This window comes from Microcebus murinus, chromosome 30, assembly GCF_040939455.1.
Source record: "Microcebus murinus isolate Inina chromosome 30, M.murinus_Inina_mat1.0, whole genome shotgun sequence".
Taxonomy (NCBI): Eukaryota; Metazoa; Chordata; class Mammalia; order Primates; family Cheirogaleidae; genus Microcebus; species Microcebus murinus.
In genome coordinates this window covers 9,385,053-9,406,958 of record NC_134133.1, presented here as the reverse complement: position 1 = coordinate 9,406,958, position 21,906 = coordinate 9,385,053, and the positions used below count along the sequence as shown (strand labels likewise).

The 21,906-nt window shown below is 39.6% G+C and overlaps 1 protein-coding gene across 7 annotated transcripts in view; it reads right to left on the bottom strand.

Moving 5' to 3' along the window:
* The window catches only part of CFAP20DC (CFAP20 domain containing), a 234,063-nt gene that overhangs the window by 47,404 nt on the left and 164,753 nt on the right, over positions 1 to 21,906 (bottom strand). For all 7 annotated transcript variants that reach the window (XM_075998823.1, XM_012790291.3, XM_012790286.3 and 4 more), the window contains 2 exons: positions 18,581 to 18,784; positions 8,366 to 8,427 (listed from right to left, as the gene is read on the bottom strand). In XM_075998823.1, the coding sequence (XP_075854938.1) occupies positions 8,366 to 8,427; positions 18,581 to 18,784 (266 nt within the window). The remainder of the gene's footprint in view (positions 1 to 8,365; positions 8,428 to 18,580; positions 18,785 to 21,906) is intronic.

Sequence of the window (21,906 nt, the reverse complement as noted above, 5' to 3'; positions counted from 1 at the left end):
TGCATATGCATATAAATAATGGATCTTAGAAAAGCAAACTGAACACCTTCTGGGATGGACTCACCATTCTAGATGCCATTAAGAACATTCATGATTCATGGGAGGAGGTCAAAATATCAACATGAATAGAAGTTTGGAAGAAGTTGATTCCAATCCTCGTGGATGACCTGGAGGGGTTCAAGACTTCAGGAGAGGAAGGAACTACAGACGTGGTGAAAACACCAAGAGAACTAGAATTAGAAGTGGATCCTGAAGATGTGATGGATTGTAATCTCATGATCAAATTTGAGTGGATAAGGAGTTGCTTCTTATGGATGAAGAAAGAAAAGTGGTTTCTTGAGATGGAATCTACTCTTGGTGCAGATGCTGTGAATATTGTTGAAACGACAACAAAAAATTTAGAGTATTACATAAACTTAATTGATAAAGCAGCAGCAGGGTTTGATAGGGTTGAGTCCAATCTTGAAGGAAATTCTACTGTGGGTAAAACGCATTGCATGCTACAGAGAACTCTTTCATGAAAGGAAGAGTTGATTAATGCAGCAAACTTCACTGTTGTCCTATTTTAAGAAATTTTCACAGCTACCCCAACCTTCAGCAACTACCACCCTGATCAGTTAGCAGCCATCAACACTGAGGCAAGACCTACCACCAACAAAAAGATTAAGATTTGTTAAAGGCTCAGATGATTGGATGATCGTTAGCAATTTTTAGCAGTAAAATATTTTTTAATTAAGGTAAACACTTGCTTTTAGATATGATGATATTGTATACTTTAATAGACTAAACAATAGTGTAAACATAACTTTTATATGTAGTGGAAAGCCAAAAATTTCATGTGACTCTACTGTGATATTTGCTTTACTGCAGTGGTCTGGAACCGAACTCACAACATCTCTGAGGTATGCGTGCGTGTGTGTGTGTGTGTGTGTGTGTGTGTGTGTGTGTGTATGTGTATAAAATCTGTAAGTATGCATGCGTGTACATATAAATAATGGGCCTTTTTTTTGCATTCGCTCGTCCAGATTCTGTTAGCCCGTTCAGGGTTGAGTACACATTCTGCAGCAGTGGCAACCCAGGCAGATTTCTAGCAAGTGGCAGCCTGATTCCATAAAATGGGTGTGAATAGGCCAACACAAATAAGCCACTGCCAGTAAGAATACAGGGATAACACATTAATTCAATTTTAGAAAACTGTCTCTATTTAAATGTGTAAAATGATACATTTACTAGAGACGTTAGGTTATGGATATAGTCTAAGGGATAGTTTAAAACAAATTCATGAAAGGGTTTCATTTATTACAAGTGAGCCTAGGGCCAGGTACCGATACCTGCAAAGGGGACGTATACAAGTGCCCATGGGGCCTAGCTAGCAATAAAATACACAGTGATGTAGGGAGTGTAGGGAGATGAGGGAAACTCCCTTTTGTGAAGTGAGGTCCAATGAACTCAACACTCATTTTCTAAGTGTCTCCTATGTGCTCAGCACTGTTTGAGAGGCTAGGGGTATACCGAGAAAGAGAGGCAAGATCCTCACGCTCATGCAGGTTACATTCTAGAGGGGTATGTGTACAGAAATCAAACAAACAAGGACATCAGGTAGTGAAGAGTACTATAGTGAAAACAGAAAAGATAATGTGTTAAAGGTGACTGACTGATGGCTAGTCAGTGGGTGGATGCTAAGAAAGGGTCTCTCTGAGATGATGTTTATGTGGAAGATGACTTTAATGACATGAAGCAGCAGCTATGCAATGATCTAATGTAAGCGAACTCCAGGCAGAGCTCCTAAGGTGGGACCAAGCCTGGGGTGTTTGAGGAAAAGAGAGGGAAACTCGGTGTTTGGTGTAGAGTGAGTGAGGCACATGGCGGTTTGAAACACAGGCTGAAAACTGGGTTTCCAGGGCCTCAAAGCCAGAGTAAGGAGTGTAAATCCATCAGTAGGAAACTATTGGGAAGTTTTACATGGGGACTACCTGGATCTGATTTAGGCATAACGACACCACTCTGATAAGCGGAGAAAGAGACTACAGGGGTCAGAGAAGCAGAGAAAGCAGGTGGGAAGTTTATTGCATTTGCCCAGGTGACAGATCATGGCAACCTGGACTTGGACTACAGCAGAAAAAACAGAGAAAAGAGGCTAGATATGGCACATGCTAAGTTTGGAGGGAACACCAGTACTCCTTGCTGTGGCTGGACGTGGGGGTGGAGCAGAGACACAGAACAGGGCTTACCCTTGGTTTCTGGCTTAAGCAAAGGTGATGGTGGGATGATGGTGATATTTTCTGAGATGGGGAAGAAGGAAGAAAGAATTTGTAGGAGAAAATCAAGTTGCCTTTTGAATGCTTAGATTTGAGGTATGTTGGCAGCTAGATAGATGAGCCTGAAATTCAGGAAGCATTAAGACTGGACATACAAATTTGAGAGTAATTGTAATATACAAATATTGGAAGCTATTATTAATTATTATGTCCTAAAGATTAGGACCATTCTAAAGGTTGCCAGTGTCTGTGGATCTTTGGGTTGGCAGGGAGTGGTACATGCATGGAAAGACACAATTCTACCTGGTTGTGAATAAAGTAATATCACTGTCCTCCTACTTTTAGGAAAGGTTAATTCTTAATTCTTGCAAAGACATAGAAAAAATTCTGAAATTTAACTGGTCAACATTGGGCATGAAGATTTTCACTCACTTGCTCCCTCATTCAACTCAAATGCTGAGGAGCTCCTAGCCTCACCAGGCATGTGCTGGGCAGCACAGAGTGGGGGAGAGAGAGGGACGGAAGGAGAGACAGCGAGAAAACAGAGGGGTGAGTCTGTGCCAACTGGGATTATGAAATGAGAGGTACTGATATCTTTTCGTAGTTAAAGCTAACAAGAAAAATGAAGAGAATAAAAACTGATGTCTTCAGTTTTACAACCAAGTCATTATGATTTAATGCAAAGATCCAGAGAAAACAGCAGTAACACTACATTCAGAGAAATGAAATGTTTGCTTAGTTAATGAAGAAATACTCTGCCTGGTCTGAAGGAGGAATATTCGTTAAAAACCCAACTTACTTGTTTTAAAATGATCCAAACTTAATCATTTGAAGAGGAACATCAAATACAAATTCTGTATTTAATTTTATTTATTTATACATTTTCTCTCTTTTGTGTCAGGAAATAAATAGCTTAAGCAACAAAAAAGAAGCCCATTAGGCTGAGCCCTGACAGTTGGAGAGAAAAGACAAACAGTGTCACTGTGATCAGTCCAGAGTAGTCCTGCAGGTTGCAGTGACAGCCCAGATTGCCGCGGCCAGCCCGGCTGAGCCAGCAGGAACTGAGGTCAGTGGTTATTAATCATTTGTCAAAGACTGCAAGGCTTTATCAGATAATTATAGTTATAAGTGTGTTTATATCACACAAACATGTGGCAAAGTTGCAAAGGATTCAGGCCCTAACACAATCTGCAATGACATTTTTAAAAAACTGCAGATAAGTTATAAATCATAAAGCAAACACTTTAGAAAATCATGCCATTCATTACTGCTTGGGCATTCTAGAATGATTTTCTCTATCGTTCCATTTCCATGAGCATTTAGAACCTGACAGAGCCTTTGACTACATTCCCTCCTCCCTCTAATTTTCCAATGAGTTATAAAAATAGCAAGTGTAATCATCATTTGAAACGAAAGACTGGTTATCAACTCCATCCATATGAACAGACAACCAGAACATAATCACAGCTTATTTCATAAAACTCATTCCTGAGAAGAAATATCCTACGCTGTTCTGAAGAATCTCCATAAACATATAAATAGATGTGCCTAAGGGACAGCTCTAAACCCTGCAACCAATAGTTGGCATTTTAAAATAAATGGCTTGGGGCTGCAGACGGCATCCATTTTGCTCTGTTTGGCAGCCTGCAAGTTTACATGCTAGGAAATATTTCTCAACATGAATGAACTGTGAAATTGTTTCCTCCTACCCCAGACTCCTCCAAATCGTGTGAGATTATGTTGGCCTTTCTGCACCTTGTCGCAGAGGCTGTCGGTGCCCTAAGAGGCGCTGTTGGTGGACGCTGGAGGCAAGGAGCCCAGCATCTGAGAGGCTGTTAAACATCAGTCAGTGTGTTAGGAAAAAATAATGGAAAACACCACCCCGTGCCTAACAATGCAAGCAGAAACAGCTTTGCTGCAAATCTAGACACGTGAGGGAATATGATGAGGTGAACCAGATATATTTCAATTCCCAGATTGTAAACTTCTCAGGGAAATGATTACCTTTGCATCCCACCTTGATGCAATGTCAAGCACTGCCCTGTGAGGCTAAGCGAACGGTTTCACTGTGAGGAAAACGGTATCTGAATATAGGCAGTGCTTTAGATATTTTCACCCCAGAGCAAACTCTTCAAAACCCAAATCTGCCTGCTTTGTGGACTGCATACTATCTTTAATTTTAATCCTACACATACAAAACTAAGAAGATAATTATGTTGCAGAAATAAAACTCTTTCTAGAATAAAATGTGAATGAAAGACTTTGGGCATATTGGTTGTTCCTTTACATTAATGAAGCTAATTGAAAGGTGATTCTCTAAACATGTATATACATGGGTAAGAGTGTATGTAATTTAAAAAATTTTAGGTTCTTAGGTCTCTGGAGTACTGCAGGGATTTCAGGGATGCTCATGTGGCCATTCACCTCCCAGAGGCTGCCATCATCCCTCCTTGTGGAAGGGCGTGTGCATACTGCCCCGTCCACCCTGCGGGCATTACTCGACCACAGCCACACGGCATTCAGGAAATCGAGAGCCTACTTGCTTTTCGTGTATTGTTCAGAGATTCCATATGCAGAACTGTCAATCTAGGATTCAGGTTAGACGGCTGTTTATCCTAGAGGGTAGACTTTAGAGACTTACCTTCTCATTTCTTATATTTTTTCATATTAATTATCAGTATCCTTTAATTTTAAAGTTTAACTTTAAAGTTCTATATTTAAGGGTCTGAAGCATAGGATACTGTTTGTAAGAAATATATAGGAAATACAAATCTTAAGAAGAATCAGAGCTTTCAAATTTAAGTTAAATTACTTGTATTACATGATTCAATTTATCCCATTTTTATATGATGACATATGCCGACCTCATAATTTTATCATCTTCTGTATTAATGGCCCCAAAATGCCTTCCTGCCAATTCTCCAAGCTGCTGAATTTATGAGCCAAGAGCCAAGTCATGTAATCTGTAGGGTTTCTGAACAGTTAGATATTAATTTTTTAGGAAATCAGTGGATAACCTGCTGGCAAATGGAGTTGATGGTATTTTATTTTTTGCTTTAGAATGTGGCCTGCTTTTTTACTATGTAGAAATTTGAATAATTAATTTTTCCTAAATAAATTAACATTTACTTTGTTGTATAAGATATGCTGTTTAGTGAATTATCTTATATTCTATCTTTTTGACATCTACCTTTGGGAATTCAATTTGTAAAAGAGATATTTAAAGTTGCATACTACCACATCTAAATATTCATTTATTCATCCATCCAATATTTATGAAGTATGTTTTCTAGATAAGACAGTGAAGTAAAAGTAAGTAGTGTGACCCTTTGATGGTGGGACTGGTTTTTCTAAGTAAACTCTGTAAGTCTCATAAAAGTCACAGAATCTCACGCCTGTAATCCTAGCTCTTGGGAGGCCGAGGCGGGCGGATTGCTCAAGGTCAGGAGTTCAAAACCAGCCTGAGCAAGAGCGAGACCCTGTCTCTACTATAAATAGAAAGAAATTAATTGGCCAACTGATATATATATAAAAAATTAGCTGGGCATGGTGGCACATGCCTGTAGTCCCAGCTACTCGGGAGGCTGAGGCAGAAGGATCGCTCGAGCCCAGGAGTTTGAGGTTGCTGTGAGCTAGGCTGACGCCACGGCACTCACTCTAGCCTGGACAACAAAGCGAGACTCTGTCTCAAAAAAAAAAAAAAAAAAAAAAAAAAAAAAGTCACAGAATCATAAAGCTGGAATTGACCTCAGAAAGCATGAAACTCGAATCCTTTCTTTTACACATGAAGGTATTCATATTATTAAATAATGTCTGGAGAGGACGAGAGGCTTATCTGAGACCATATCTTAGATTAGTGGCAGAATTAGGATGAAAGTTAGGTTTTCTTTCTCCACTTTCTGAAACAAAAGGCTCTACTTTCTAACATATCTTACTACCACTCTTATTTGTTCAAACTACAAATTCTGAATTTGTTATAATTTGGACCAGAGTTGGATTTCCAGTTACCCTGAAAGCTTACTCATGTATAGAAAAAAAGAATTTGTTAGGTAAATTTAGATGAGCTGCAAGATTGTAAGCGACATGTTCACCTATCAAGAGATAAGTGATTTTGAGAATGTTAAAACACCTTCATGTATATGTGTGTGTGGTATATGTGTGTAAATAAAAATTCCAATTTCAATTTTAAGCTACTAGCTGACATGAAAGATTGACCAGGTCAGTTGCAAAGACCAGGAACACTTAGAAGAGATTACTAGTAAAGGATATTCACTCTACCTATGTCATGAATAAATGTCATGTGCCCCAATTAGAGTCCTGTAAACCATTCAGGTGGGCTCCTGGGAGCCAGGTAGTTTTACAAGGCGTGGCTCACTGTTCATTGCTGAATGGACTGGAAGTGGATACTTGGCCCACGCTAGGCCAACTGCACTCTCCCCCTTGGAAAGTAGAAATTGGGATTCAGATGTAGTCTGTCAGCCCCGGCATGTACTTTGAACAGTAATATGTAAACCCAAGAGCTATCAAACAGTCATATGTGGACTGGGAAGCACAGATAGCTGGTGCTCAGAGAGAAGACAGAGCAGACAGGGGGAAGCAGGCAGAGATGGAGTGGGGACACTGCTCGCTGCCTCTTGGCGTTCTAGTTCCTAGCTTCATGCCCATCCTGAGACCTGGTTACCCTTGGGTTTTATGATATAGCCCCATATTTTTATTTAACAAATCCCCCGACTTTCTGTCTTTCTCTCTCTCTCTCTCTCTCTTTTATTTTTGAGACAGAGTCTCACTCTGTTGCCCGGGCTAGAGTGCCATGGCGTCAGCCTAGCTCACAGTAACCTCAAGCTCCTGGGCTCAAGCAATCCTCCTGCCTCAGCCTCCTGAGTAGCTGGGACTACCGGCATGCACCAGCATGCCCGGCTAATTTTTTTTCTATGTATTTTTAGTTGGCCAATTAATTTATTTCTATTTTTTGTAGAGACGGGGGTCTTGCGTTTGCTCAGGCTGGTTTCGAACTCCTGACCTTGAGCGATCCACCAGCCTCAGCCTCCCAGAGTGCTAGGATTACAGGCGTGAGCCACCGTGCCCAGCCTCTCTGTCTCTCTTTTAAAACTAGCCAAGTTGTTTTTGTTATGTGTAACCACAGTCTTAATTCAGACACTATGTAATAGATAACACATAGTCGAGCCACAGTTATCTTTGGTTTTGGTCCATTCCATGGGACAACCCATAGCACAAGTTAGACAGCTTGATAAGGAGATGCATTTGGAAAATAAGATTATAGTAACTAGACTCTGTGAGTGGAGCTCAAGACAGATTGACTTTTCAATAAATTCCTGGCATATAATAAATAGTGATAAGGTAATAGTGTTTTCTATGGATAAACTAGCTTAAATACATATTTATCAGAAAGTCATATAATCTTACATATATTTCAAAGCTCAAATTCATATTTACTTATTCCTAATGAGCCTAAAATAATCGGGGTTTTCTATATTGAAAATGACATATGCCCATGACATTTTAAAAATAATGAAATAATTTTGAGATTATGAACTTTTGAAAGTTATGAAAAAAGAGAATGGCTATTTGAACTCATAAAAGCTATCTCGATAAATTTAAAGGCATCAGATCATATAACAAAGATTTATGCCTAAGTTGTACTAAATATTAAATACCTATTAAAATGAAATATTTATGCAAATAAACGAATAATGAATCAATTAACACTTAAAGAAGTGTTGCTATGTGATAGGAACTATGCTGAGGACTTTTTAGCTCAGCTAAAAAGTATTAGCTCATTCGAACCTCCCCAAAATGCTATGAGGTAATTATGCCTGAATTACTTGGCATTAAATGACTTGCTCCAAGTCCCACGGTTAGTGAAAGGCAGGTATGCAAACCTAGGTAGACTGTCATCCCTACTCCACAGTCCACAAAAGAAAAGTGGATGAATCAAGACTTTGTAAGAAAATAACTTCAGAAGCTTTTTGAAAGTTTTGGAAAACAATTTCATGAAAACAAGAAAAATGCACGATCTTCTAAATAATCTTAAAAAAACAAAAACAAAAACAAAAGCAAACGTCATTTAGATTATTAATGATTCTTACCGGGGATTAGAAGGAGAGGGTGGATTCATTTCTTTCTGATAGTGACGGCCCTGATTGACAGGCTGTAAAAGACAAATCATTTGTGAGTTACTAACTGCACAATGCTCATTACATACACGTTCACATGCACTCCCATTACTGTAATTTTTTCCTGAAACACAATCCATAAGAAGGGGAAGGGTTTATTTCATAAAACAGCCAAAGGCCCTTTGGAAGATCCAGCAAGTAGCAGAGTGCTATAAATGGGAAAGAGGTTATCTTAATGGCCAATCACTGGACTCACTAGCATCTGTGATGTAATTAAAGTTCATGTGTTGAAATATTCCTCCTTGTGGAATTCTTATACTGCTAACATTGGCTGATAACAAGGCATCTTGTGGAACTAATGCTGCATTGCAAGCATAAGCAATAACACAGAGACACTAACATTGAGACACAAATATATTTTCTGTAAGTTTGCAAGGATAATTTCTATTACTGCTAATGAAAATTATACATGTAAATCTTAGGTCAAAGTGTTCATTTTCCCCAAGTGTATAATACAACGTTAAGCATTAATCAATGAGCTAAAATAATGATACTGATAACCTAACAAAGATGTGAAATCTCAAATTCTTCCTTCACAAGAAACCTTTAAGTTACTGTCTCTTTCAATACATAGCTTAACAACTATATCCTATGCAGCCTTAAACACCTGCCTCCAGTGGAACTTGATCTTTTTCCTTTGTTCTGTAAAGGGAGAACATTCCATAGTATTTTTGAACATCAGCTCTAAGTATGTATGTGGTTAACAATAATGTAATTCTAACATGAAAGTCATTTTAACATTCTCATTTTATTACAAGTTGGAATTTGACACACATATTTAAATTGCATTCAAAGGGCTTTAGCTAGTTCCTTACCCAACAGAGTTGGTTGTTGAGTCTTTCTCACCCATAATAATGTGGCTCCACAGTGCTGACCCAACCCAGGAAAACAGTGGTGCCTATACAAAGAGAGCCCATATTCCTTGTTTTCCACATATTCATTATTTTAATGAGTCCTAAAATATTAATGACATAGGTGATAGGAATTTTTCAGAGTAAACTGTCTTCCTCTATAAATAATCTCTTGGAAGTGTTCCTTTAATTTAAATCAAATACCCCTTCTGATAATCACAGTCACTTAGCCTGACTACCTGTGATGCACCATGAATTTAAATGTACACAGATACTTTGGTAATTGCACCAGTATCAATGCATCACCATTTCAGTAATAAGAAACAACAGCTGGGAGAACAGTGGAAGGAAAAACATGTCATAAGACATATTTGATCTCACTAGAGAAATAAGACTTTCAGCAATTTGCAAGTGAAATTTGGTTCTACGACTTAGGCTTTAGTATTTCACAGCAAAAAAGAAATTAGCAAGCAAAGAGCTTAACAGGTTCTCTGGACCAACCCACAGTGGTATAGACATACTCCCGATGATAAATTCATTGGTATTCGTCCAGTATTTCAGCTGTACTCAGGCCTCCAGTGAATGGACCTCTGCCTATTTATTTTCAGAGGCATTTCCATAGCCCTCTAAGCATCACAGTCCTGTTATTCAGCCAAATTTCCATTTCTTAGTTTTATACTATTAATTCTATTTATATCCACCCCAAATCCCCTATTCCAAATGACTTATTCCATTCCTTGGAAAACAGAAATGGTTATAGCGTCCTATCTTGTTTGTGATTCAGCTCTCACTTTAGACTATGAAGACTGGTCCCTTTCCATGTTTGCTCATTGTTCATATAAAACAGTTTCAATGATACAGAGTAAAAAAGATCACAATAAAAGATTCGCATTCATAGAGATTTTTAAGTATTAGAAAACACACGCATACACACACACACACACACACACACACACAAACACACACAAACCAATGCAAACTTTTCAAAGTAATATTAGGAGTAATATTAGATAGGAGAATAGATAGAAAGAACTGGCTGTCTGAAGCCAGATGTACCCACCACAAATTGATATTGATGGAGCTCAGGACCTATTACCCCCAAAATACAGTGCCTTGGCATTTGAGAAAACAGCAGAAGCAGGAGGGTCACTCTTACCTCCCACAGTCCTTCTCCCCTGAAGCTGGTCAAAAAACCTAGCAAGCATTTTCTGATCTTCCCCTGGAGCAGGACACAAGACCCTCACTTAAGAGATGCTCTCCCTATACCCAGAAGAAAGGGACATTTATTTCTGAAGACACAGGGCCACAGAGAAGAAGAAAAGGCTTTGCTAAATGTCCCACAGTTTATTACCATTAGATCATATCCCCTTTGTCCAATCCTATTTCTCCATGATTTTCCACTCTATCAAATTTAGCATAAAAATATACAAATTTAAATGTTTCTTTGGTGCTTCTTTTCCTTATGAAGACTCCTGTGTCATATAAACTTAGGTTAAGTAAATTTGTATGTTCTTCTCTTGTTCATCTGCTTTTTGTTACAAAGGCCTCAGCCATGAACCTAGGAGGGGTGAGGAAAAGATATTTTTCCTCCCCCATGATACATTTCTATACATATGTAGCAGTGAACCTATTTTGGGGTAGGTAACATCCTATGAAAGCACCAGTGACAGAAATTAAAATTTGGTTTTTGATTTTGCCATTCAGCCACATCTAGAGAATACCACAAACAGACGCAAAGCTATGGAAACCTATATCTGTGAGTAACTATGATCATCATGATAATAGTGGTGACTGGTATTTACTGTGCACTTACTTTGTGCTAATCCTTGATATATATGATCTCATTTAATCCTCACAGAAATTCTATGAAATATACAAGATGAAATCCATATAATAGAACAGGAAATTCTAGACACTGAGTATTAACCCAGGAAATAGGGGAGCCAGAATATGAACCCAGGCAGTCTGATTTCACAGCTTACCCTCTTAACTGTTACTCTATAGTATTTAATCAAGCTCAGGAGTACACCTAGAGTGGTTAATATCTAAGTTTTGAATAACAAATATGGCAAAATCAGTTCAGTTTGTGGCAGGGAAAAAAAAGTGATCCTGAAATACATTTATTTAAAATATATATAACTACCTTCTTACCATACATTAAATTCATTTGATTTCATTCTCATGATATGTCACTGTATATTTAAAATTAAAGAAAATAAGTTTTGCAACATTGCTAAATTTGGAACAAATGTAAGATATAATAAACAGTATTCTGAGAATAAGTAAAGTTTATTTCATGGGGTGACTTTCATAGTCACTAAACAGAACAATTTCCACATTTCAATATTTTCTCCTGACAGCACAGATATTACACTGACTCTAATATCAGTTTTCGTATATCACTTCTATAGTTGCAGAAGAACATCTGTTCATCTGATTTATTTGTAGCTTAGCACAATCAACTACTTACCTTTTTAGTTCAGGAGGATTAAAAGAAAACTCATTACACCCAAAGAGAACTGAGAAGTTTAATGAATCTGTACATCAGAAAAAATTAAAACCTATTAACTATAAAGAGCCTGAAATATCAATATATTATATTTTGCATACAAAGTAGCCAGGAATATCATGCAAAATGCTGATATGCTATTGTGTAAAGAAATGGAACAGATCCAAGAAACTCAGGACCTCATCCTCTTGGTGGCGCTGTTGCTATGCACTAATGTCAGGAAAACAGCACGCATTTAAAATGAACTATCACAGAGCAAGAGAAGCTTTGCTTTTCCATGATCAAGCTGCTAGAAATTTGGGGATGAGGGAGAGAAATGAAGGCTAAATAAAAGAACAGGAGATAAGATAATCCTGCCACGTTAAAAGGTTAAGACAATATTTTTATGTCTGTATGTAAAACCTATGAAAATGGCAATAATGTTACAAGGTTAATCAAGACCATAAATATTATAACTTGTCTGAGAACCTCACCATATGCTTATAATTTTATTAAGTGTATTTCACCTCGGTTTTCTCGAAATATTATGCTCTGTTACGTGCCACGTTGATGGATGCATGCAATGAGCTTTTTTTTTTTGTGTGTGTGCAAGCTGAGACTTACATGCTTGATATTAGGTTATGGGAATTTTTTTTTTTTTTTTAATTAAGAGATAGGGTCTTGCTATATCTTCCAGGCTGGACTTGAACTCCAGGGCTAAAATCCTCCCTCCTCAAGCCTCCCAAGTAGCTGGGACTACAGGCATGTGCTCTCATGCCCTGCTTAGGTTATGGAAATTCTTAACTTAAAGAAAAGATGGCTTTGTGGCTTCTGCTCACAGGGTAGCTGGACTTTAGGCATGCTTTTATTGAATCTAGGTTTGAGGAGGGGCAGAGAAACAAAATAATGAAACACTGAAATCATGACAGAGTAAAGCTCTGATGCAGTCAGTCTGAATGCCAATGGTTAAGCTCACATCAAAACAAACACAACAGCATCTCTGCCCACCCTTATAGGCCTCAGTAGTCATAAAAGGGAAAATGTCCTAGAAATCTCCTCCAGTCACCAGAGTGGCCCTTTGAGGAAAACAACCTCAGGGGAGCAGTAGTTTACAGTCAGTATGAGCTTATTCTGCTGAGTGCTGGGCACAGGCATTCCATGTACTCATTCAATTTGCATAATGCCAACATGAGGAAGGCCCTTTTATTATCTCCGTTTTATAGGTGATCGTGTCAGTAAATGGCAGAGCTGGGATTTGAGCCCAGGTTGGCTGATCTAGAGTTTATATTTGTTTGGTCATCACATGAAAGTGTCCACTGACAGCTATTCCTTGAAAAGAAAACATATACGTACAACACAGTTTTCTGCTATTGTTAATCAAAATCCCTCAGCAAGATAAAATTCACTTAAGAATTCATTATAACTAACTCCTAGTTCCCCTCCTAAGGTTGCCTAGAGCCCAGTTTTGGAATAAATCTCATGAGGGCTACTCCTAACAGAAACTCTCCAAAATTGATTACTTGTAGCCTGGTTTCCACAGAAGTTGTAAAGTATTGTTTTAATTGAATTTGGTTCTAAGTTAGAAACTTTGAAAAATTTGCCTGTCAAAGGCCAATGGATTTCTCAGTAGGCCTGATTTATTTAGCAAGAGATGCCTACAAAAGCCAATTTGCTATGAGAAATATGGTTACATTTAATTACACTTTTAAATGACTAATTTATTATATGTAAACACCTTTTAAACAGTACATATTACTCTGAACTGTACAGATACGGAGGAAAGCTGAAGAATCAAAGCTTGTGGTAAACACAATAGATTTTGCTAAAGAGTCTTCATTTTACCGTGAGTGGGTTTTCTGGTTTCAGACTGCAATGTGTGTGAAGTCATCAGGCAAAGATGCTAAACTGAATGTGATCTGACTAAAGCTCTTTTTCTTACTATCGGTAATCAGGCCTTGCTCAGAAGATTTTTCCTTTGGTTGTATATGTAATATCCACTTATCAAATCCTGAATATAAAATATATCACTCAGGATTTATTTAAGCAAAGCAAAGCTGATGTTTATTTTCAAATGCTGATAAAAATTGCCTTATTTTAGAGTAAAAAAATGACTTTTAAAAATATTATTGATTCATTTAACCAACCAGTGAGGGACAGTCAGCCTTGATGCCTCATACCAGCCTTTGTGTTCAACGTGGAAGGTTCCAGAAGACCGGGGCAGGGTCTGCCTTCGAGGAGCTCACAACCAGGCCTGTGGAGTGTTGGCAGCCCCACGGTTATTTCATGTTGCAAGTGCTATAATTGCACCTGCAGGGGAATGCAGAGAAGGAAGCAAAGAATTCTGGGTGGAGGGTTTCACGAAGCAGTGACAAGTGAGCTGGGCCTTCAAAACCAAGTGGCGGGAGGGGTAAGCAGGCAGAGCACAGAGGTTTCTGTCAGTGAGACCACTCTGGATGATCCCACAGTGGCGGATACGTGCCATTATACATTTGTAAACCCTCAGAGTGTATGCCAAGAGTGACCCCTAGTGGGAACCATGGACTTCGGGTAACAGCGAGGTGTCAGTGGAGGTTCATTAATGTGACAGAGGTGCCACTCTGGTGGGGGGTGTTGGTAATAGGAGGCTGTGCACGTGTGGGGGGAGAGGGTAGATGGGAACTCTCTGTACCTTTCTCTAAATTTTGCTGTGAACCTAAAACTGCTCTAAAAAAATAAAGTCTTTAATAAAAAAAATTAGCCAAAAACCAAACGAACCAAAACCAAATAGGCGTGTTCTAGGACGGAGGAGCGTGCTAGGCAGAGGAAAGAGATGAGCGATGGCACGATGTGAACGGTGTGGCCAGGGTGGTCCTCCCGTGCCGGTGCCGCATGGGGTCGGGCGTGGGGGTGGGGAGCAGTGGGGAGACAAGCACAACTCATTTCAAGTCCTACTTGAGTCGACAGAGAAACCAAGGCACTAAGAGGGTGTTACCTTGCTAAAGGAGAGACTCTCCCCTTCCCTCCACTGACCTGATTCTGCTCCTTTTCAGAACTTGGAATTCTTTTCCCTCTTGTCTAAATGGCGAACTTGACCTCATTCTTCAACTGTGGCTTCACTGTTGCCTTCTTTTTTTTTTGAGACAGAGTCTCACTCTGTTGTCCAGGCTAGAGTGAGTGCCATGGTGTCAGCCTAGCTCACAGCAACCTCAAACTCTTGGGCTCAAGCGATCCTACTACCTCAGCCAACATGCCTGGCTAATTTTTTGTAGATATATTTTTAGTAGAGACGGGGTCTCGCTCAGGCTGGTTTTGAACTCTTGACCTCGAGCAATCTGCCCGCCTCGCCCTCCTAGAGTGCTAGATTACAGGTGTGAGCCACCGCGTCCGGCCCACTGTTGCCTTCTTTGTGAAAGCACCCCCGAAGCCCACGGGCGGAACTGCACCCACTCCTGTGTTCCCACAACTCTTTACTCTTTCTCACAGGCCACCCTGAGCACAGCGAGCTGCTTCCCTCTCTGCTTCCCTCCACCACTGTGAACGCTTCACGACTGGGTAAAACCTTGGTTGTGTGCCCAGCACTCAGCCTGGTTCACAGCACAGGGTCTACTCAGAAATTACGTGTGGAATGAACCGCGGTGAGATGGATGAGCAAGCTTGGTGAGAGTTCTGGAGATGCTCCTGGCTCTCGTGGCAGAAATAAGCTGTGTCCCTCGCACTGAGGCCGGGGAAGGGCTACTGTGGCTCTGCAGCTCAGTCTTGAGGACAGCCAGGTGTGAGGTCCAGGGACATGTGCAGAGTGCGTTTAGGGAATTGCACCTGAGACTGAGCATGGAGGGAGAGGTGGGGACAGTGAGAGACAAGACTGGACGGGGGCAGCTCTCGGGTCACAGGGGCCCTCATAAACCACACTAAAGCGGCAGTGGGAGCCACCCATAGGGCTTTATGTGGGGAAGACAGCAGATCAGATCTAGGCTTTAAAAGGATCACTAATGTAAACAATAATAATGACAGCTAACCTTTATTCATTAAATGTTTCTTATGTCTCAGATGCAGTGGGTTACAGCCTGGATTTGAGCCCTGGCAGTCTGGCTTCAGAGCGGATGCGCCCAACCACCAGGCCGTGGAGCCTGCCCTGGAAGGCACAGAGAGGTCAGGGCACTGCTGAAGGAATCCAGACGGAAAATAAAGTGCACAATCTGTGGTGGGATGAAGGGGGAAGAAGAAATAAAAAGAAAGTGCCAAGCCTGTGGAATCAGGTAGGGAGGGTTAAGGGGTAAAAAGGAGAGAGGATTCTCAGGATCTGGAGACCAACTGTTTATGGGGGATGAAGGAGTGGGAGAAGTGAAAATGTCTTCCAAATCTCCTGCTCAAGTGCCAGTTTGGATGACGGCGCCATTCACTGAGATACAAGAAGAGCAGGATATCATTGTGATAAATAAAGTTATAAGTTCTTTCATTTCTTTTTTTTCACTGTCCCTGTATAACTTGTAAAGAGAACAGCATGAGCTCTCAGAAGGAGTACAAGGGTGCTTGTAAACTGCTCTATTTAAAGTCTATATGAGTAGCAAGATGCAGGGTTCATTAAGGAATACAATTTTCCATTTGGTGATTGTTCCAATGTTAAAATAGGCTGAATTTGATGCAATAATAAACATATCTTATGAATACCAAAGGTAGGCTTTTCAATATTTCTCTGTATAAAAAATATACTGTTTCCAATTTCTCATGTGGTCAAAGGGAAGGGTTATTAAGTTCATTACCACTGGTGCTATTTTTGGCTGTATACTTTTAGATCAGAGTAGTTATCATGCAGGAGACTTCAGTCCTTGCCAGAATAGGATGGTGATGAGAACACGGTATCCAGGGCAACCAAGAGTACAGCCTTTTCAGTCCATAAATAATCATTCCTTAGCTTGCCCTTTGTAATGCTGGTCTCCAAGCTACTTCATGACAGAATGAGCTTGATCAGGAGGCCACTGTTCTCTTTCTTACTTGCAGTTTAAATGACTGCTGAAGAATATTTTATAAGAAAGGCAATGTTTCAATTTTATCAAAAATTGCACTGGCAAAAATCTGCAACTGACTCTTATGATCTTAGCTCTGGCTACAAGGATACTCTGTAACCAGAGCAACCAGAACTCAGATATTTTTCTGAGTGGGTGGATACTCTTTGGCATCAAGGCCACACAAGGTGTCATGTATGCTTGATAGTTGCATTTAATGAAAGCACAACTGAGGCAAGAGAAACCTGGAGGGTGGGGCAAAGCAGGGCTAAAGCACACTACTGGAAAATTTATATTACTCCCCCCATCTCAGAGCCATCTGAATTTCTCCTCCATGAAGACTTGTAAGTTCTGTCCAGAGCACTGAAATCTCACCTTCCACTGGGTATATGTAGCGTTTGTTTGACAACTGAGTCACATGTCAAGAAGTCAGTATATCATGGTGGTTAGTAACTCGGATTCAGGAGTCAGACCGAGCTAGGTTTGCATCACTTTACTCAAGAGCCTCAATTTTCTCACCTGGAAATGGGAGCCTAACAGTGCCTCTCACATACAGTAGCCCTAAAAGTTAAATTAGATAGTGTGCATGATTGGTGTAAGGTGCCAGGGTCTCTAGGATTTCCAAAAACTACAAAGATGCTGGAGACCTGGAAAAAACTGGCTTTAGAATACAAAAGGTAAATTGCAAAATTAATGGTTATTTAATTAAACATTTAAAACATAACTTATTCATTGTCAAATATACTTCAACTCAATCTTTATATAGTTATATATAAAATGAGTCAAGGTTATGTAATTTTATATTTCCTTTAAAAATTGTAGAGTAAAAAAGTTATATTTACTGTTGGATGACAGTATACATTAATATGCTTGATATGATGTTGAATGTGGCCCCATAAGTCAATATTCCTTGGGCCTGTGGAGGTCTTAAAATGGCTCAGTACTTAAAGAAACAGCAGCTCTGATTACCATTATTATAGCATACGATAGTATTACTCTGCCCTAAGACATTTCTTGTGCTACACCAGACTGCTCTGTCGGTGTTCGTGCTGTGCTTTTCCCAGTAAGCCGCAGGACCCGTGAGGGCAGTAATGTGGAGAATGCACTGAGACAAAACACCGGGCTCTGCTCTGGGTTCCACAACTGACCAGGGTGGGAACCTGGACTCTGGCTTCAGTTCTTCACCTGAAAAGCAGGTGCTCCAGCTCTCTGCCAGGCCACAGCAAGGGTGGGGTGACGGGCCACATTTAAAGTGCTCTAACTGCGAGGACATTTGGGAACGTGAGCCTCTGAAGCATCCACAGTGCCCTTCATGGCCTCTCAGACACAGGGAGGAGCCGGTAAACATCCAGTGACTTCTACAGAAAGTTCTTTTCCGCTTCATATCCGAGCAATGCTTAGTATATCTATGGTCTTTTCCTCTTTGTTCATTCATTTAACAAATATGTATTTAACAAGTGTTGAGCCTTTTGTATGTGCCACAGGGCTTGTGCTGGAACAGGGGATACAAAGGGATACTCAGCGTCTACAGCAAAATTACTCCTTTTTTCTTTCAATGCACGGTTTTATACATCATCATACTTATATTTTCTGATGGTAAATAAGACAATTTAAGAAAAGACAGTATCATCTTCTACTTTCTGCCTCCAGTTCTAAATTACTATTTTTCAGAATGGCCTCTGAATATTTCCCATAGGGAATGTTCTCATTTTGGCCCTAGTTTTCCCAGACAAGGTTGGGCTTTGTTAGAAAGAAGCTTGCTCCTAGTTAAGGCAATGGAAGGGAAAATGCAAAGCCAAGGACTCACGGGTGGCAGGCAAGAGTTCCAGGTGGTTGTGTCGTCACTGCTGGTACTTATGCTGACGTTGCAGTTGTCAACCTGAGATGCGCTCAGGCCGTGGGACGCCCCGGCATCCTCCAGCTCTTCGTTCTGTTGCCGTCGCAGGCTCGCCAGCATCTGCAACTCAGATTCACTCATCTGGCTGGGCTGGTAGTTTCTCCAGTCATACTCCTGACCAAGAGAAGGAAACAAGGGAGCAAAGGGTCATTTAGCCTTGGTTAATTGTATGGGCGACCAATAGACACTCCTCCATAGCCCTAAGCCCTGCAACAGCTCCCTACTAAGAGGCCCAGATCTTTAACATGCCGTCATGTGCTGCCTACCCCATTGGCTTCCTCTTGTACCTTTGCTCCTAACATGCCAGGCACGCTGTCCTTCACTAAGGTCCTCAAAAGCCTCAGGCTCCTGTCTGCCTTAATTCCTGCACACATGCTAGTCCCCTCTGGCCCATGCATGTTCTGGCTAACTCCTGGGCACCCTTCAGGTCCCACATTATGGGTCACTTCTTTAGGGAACCCTTTTCCAACAACCACAAATTGGGTCAGCTCCTCTATTATGTGCTCTCATATAATCTTAAAATTTTCGCTTTTACTATTTATCACAATTGTAGCTAAGTAATTGTTTTGGAGTTCACAGGTAGGGTATGAGCTCTACAAAAGCAAACAGCATGCCTATCTTACTTTCCAGTGTATTTCTCAGATCTGGTGCCTAGGAAGTGCTCACCCAGTATTTGTGGATTGACTAAATAAACAAAAATTCAAAGCAGTCTTTTTCTTTTAAAAAGAAAAACCACTTTCCATAAAAAAGCCAGTTTATAAGAGAACTGATGAATTTCATCATTGTAAACATTATGACCAAATATATTCAACTTATACTAAGACTGAGAAAGACTACTTTTGGTAAAAGTCATCAAATAAAATTTGAATGTAAGATGGGAACATGTAAGGTCTGAAAGCCAGAAAGGCCTTACTTATAGCTGCAATAAACATGTAAACCGAGGTGGGCTCTGCTATATATAAAATCTGTCAGGCACTGTTTTTTTTTTTTAAAGAATTCTACTACATATCTTTAGAGGATAATATAAATATTTCAATGTACAAGGCAAAACTTGGCATATGGAATTTTCAAAATGTTTTCTTTCCTTTATCTCTGGTCTAAACTAGATTTGACAGCAAATGTTAATTTCAACATTGCTAAAATATTAGCATCACATATGAGCAATGCAATTTACACCCAGGACTAGCATATAAAATAAAATAACTTGGTAAAAGTTTTTACCAAGTAAAAATAACTTGGTAATTTTCTTGGAAATCTGGAGGCACTGGTTATATTCAAAAATATTTTTTCCAAGACACACTAGAATTGTTAGACATTCGCATCTCTATACACACTTTCTTAGAAGATCCTTCGAAACAGCTATTGCTTTCTTTTGGGTCTTTTCTATCTCATAGGGATGTAAAAAGTTAAGAAAATATAATTTTGCAAGAAATTCTTTTTCAAAATTAATTAAATGCTTTTTAATAAACCATTATCATCACCATTGTAATTTGGGGTTTATAAAAGCTTGTTATCTAATAATGTGATGTGGAGATTTCCTGGAAAGTGGCCAGTGGAAACTCAGTTAAATCCTGAGGGTTCACAGTACCAACATCTTGGCACCACAAGAGGCAAGGCAACCTTTAATAAGAGATTTCATGAGCACTGATATGCCTGGAGAGCTCTCCAGGCAAAAAAGATTTCATAAGAACAACAACAAAATTTACATTCCACTGAAAAATGCGTAAATAAAAAAGGAAATGGAAATAACTTAAATTCAAAAGAAGTACTTGAGGGGATGATAAACACATGAATAGATGCTCAAAATCCTTGTCATTAGAAATACAAATCAAAACCACATCCTTCTCAGCCACTGGGGTGGCTATAATAAAAACGACAGACAACAACAAGTGTTGGCAAGGATGTGGAGAAATTGAAATCGTCACACACTGCTAGTGAGAATGTAAAACGGCACAGCTGCTTCTGAAAGCAGTCTGACAGTTTGGCAGTTCCTCATAATGTTAAACACAGACTTATCACGTGACCCAGCAATTCACTCGCAGGCATATACCAAGAGAACTGAAGATATATGTTGAAATAAGAACTTGTACATGAATGTTCATACCAACATTATTTATAATAGCCAAAAAGTGGAAACAACCAAATGTCTGTCAATTGATGGATTTTTGTTTACCCATGTAATGGAATAATTCAGCCATAAAGGGTATTAAAGGACTAATGTCTGCCTGCTACAACTTACATGAACCTTTAAAACATTATGCTAACTGAAGAAGTCAGACACAAAAGGCCACGTATTATGTGATTTCATTTATATGAAATGTCCAGAAAAGGCAAATACATAGAGACAGAAAATAAATTAGTAGATGCCAGGAGCTGGGGGAGAGGGAACTGGGAAGTGACCACTAACGGGTGTCTGCTTTCTTTTTGGGGTAATGAAAATGTTCTGAAATTAAGTCCTGATGATGGTTAAAGAATCTTGATCATATACTAAGAACTCCTGAATTGTATACTTTAATAGGGTGAATTTTACGGTATGCAAATAATATTTCAATTTAACAAAAGCAGTTCGGTAATCAGGTGTGAAAATGAGGATCCCAGTCTCTTGGCTTCAGATTTAACAGTGAACAAGTGACTTGCTGTCCTTTACTTCAGTTTTTCTGTGAAGAAATGGAACTAAATAGTCTTAATGTGCCACACAGCTATGTTATTTGGCTTGTCATTGCCAATACATGCTTTTACAACGAAAAAATGACATTTTATTTTAATTTTCACAGTTTTTCTTAAGAATAAAGCTTTTTCATATGTATTTAGTATGACTGATTCATCCATTCAATTTATTTATTTATTCCATAAGCCTGTACTGCTCCTGAAGAACAACCCTGGGTGCCGGGACCGAAGAGTAAGAGAGGGCGTGGCGACGTCAAGCCACACAAGTCTGAGTGTGGGCTCAGTCCCACCGTTTACCTGCTGTGCATGATGGGAAGACTGCCTACCCTTCTGTGTTTCTTCATCTGTAAAGTGGGACCACAGCATACGTCCCAGGGGATATGAATTACTATATCAAATGCTTAGCATAGTACCTGGCAAACAGCTATACTAGACGTCTCCAAACTTATGATTTGTGTCTTTAACGTAAGATGTTTGAATATGTACCTTTTAAACTATGTTTATAAATTAAACACATGTATAAAACATACTAAAGTAGCATGTAGAGTATAAAACATACATCAAAAAAT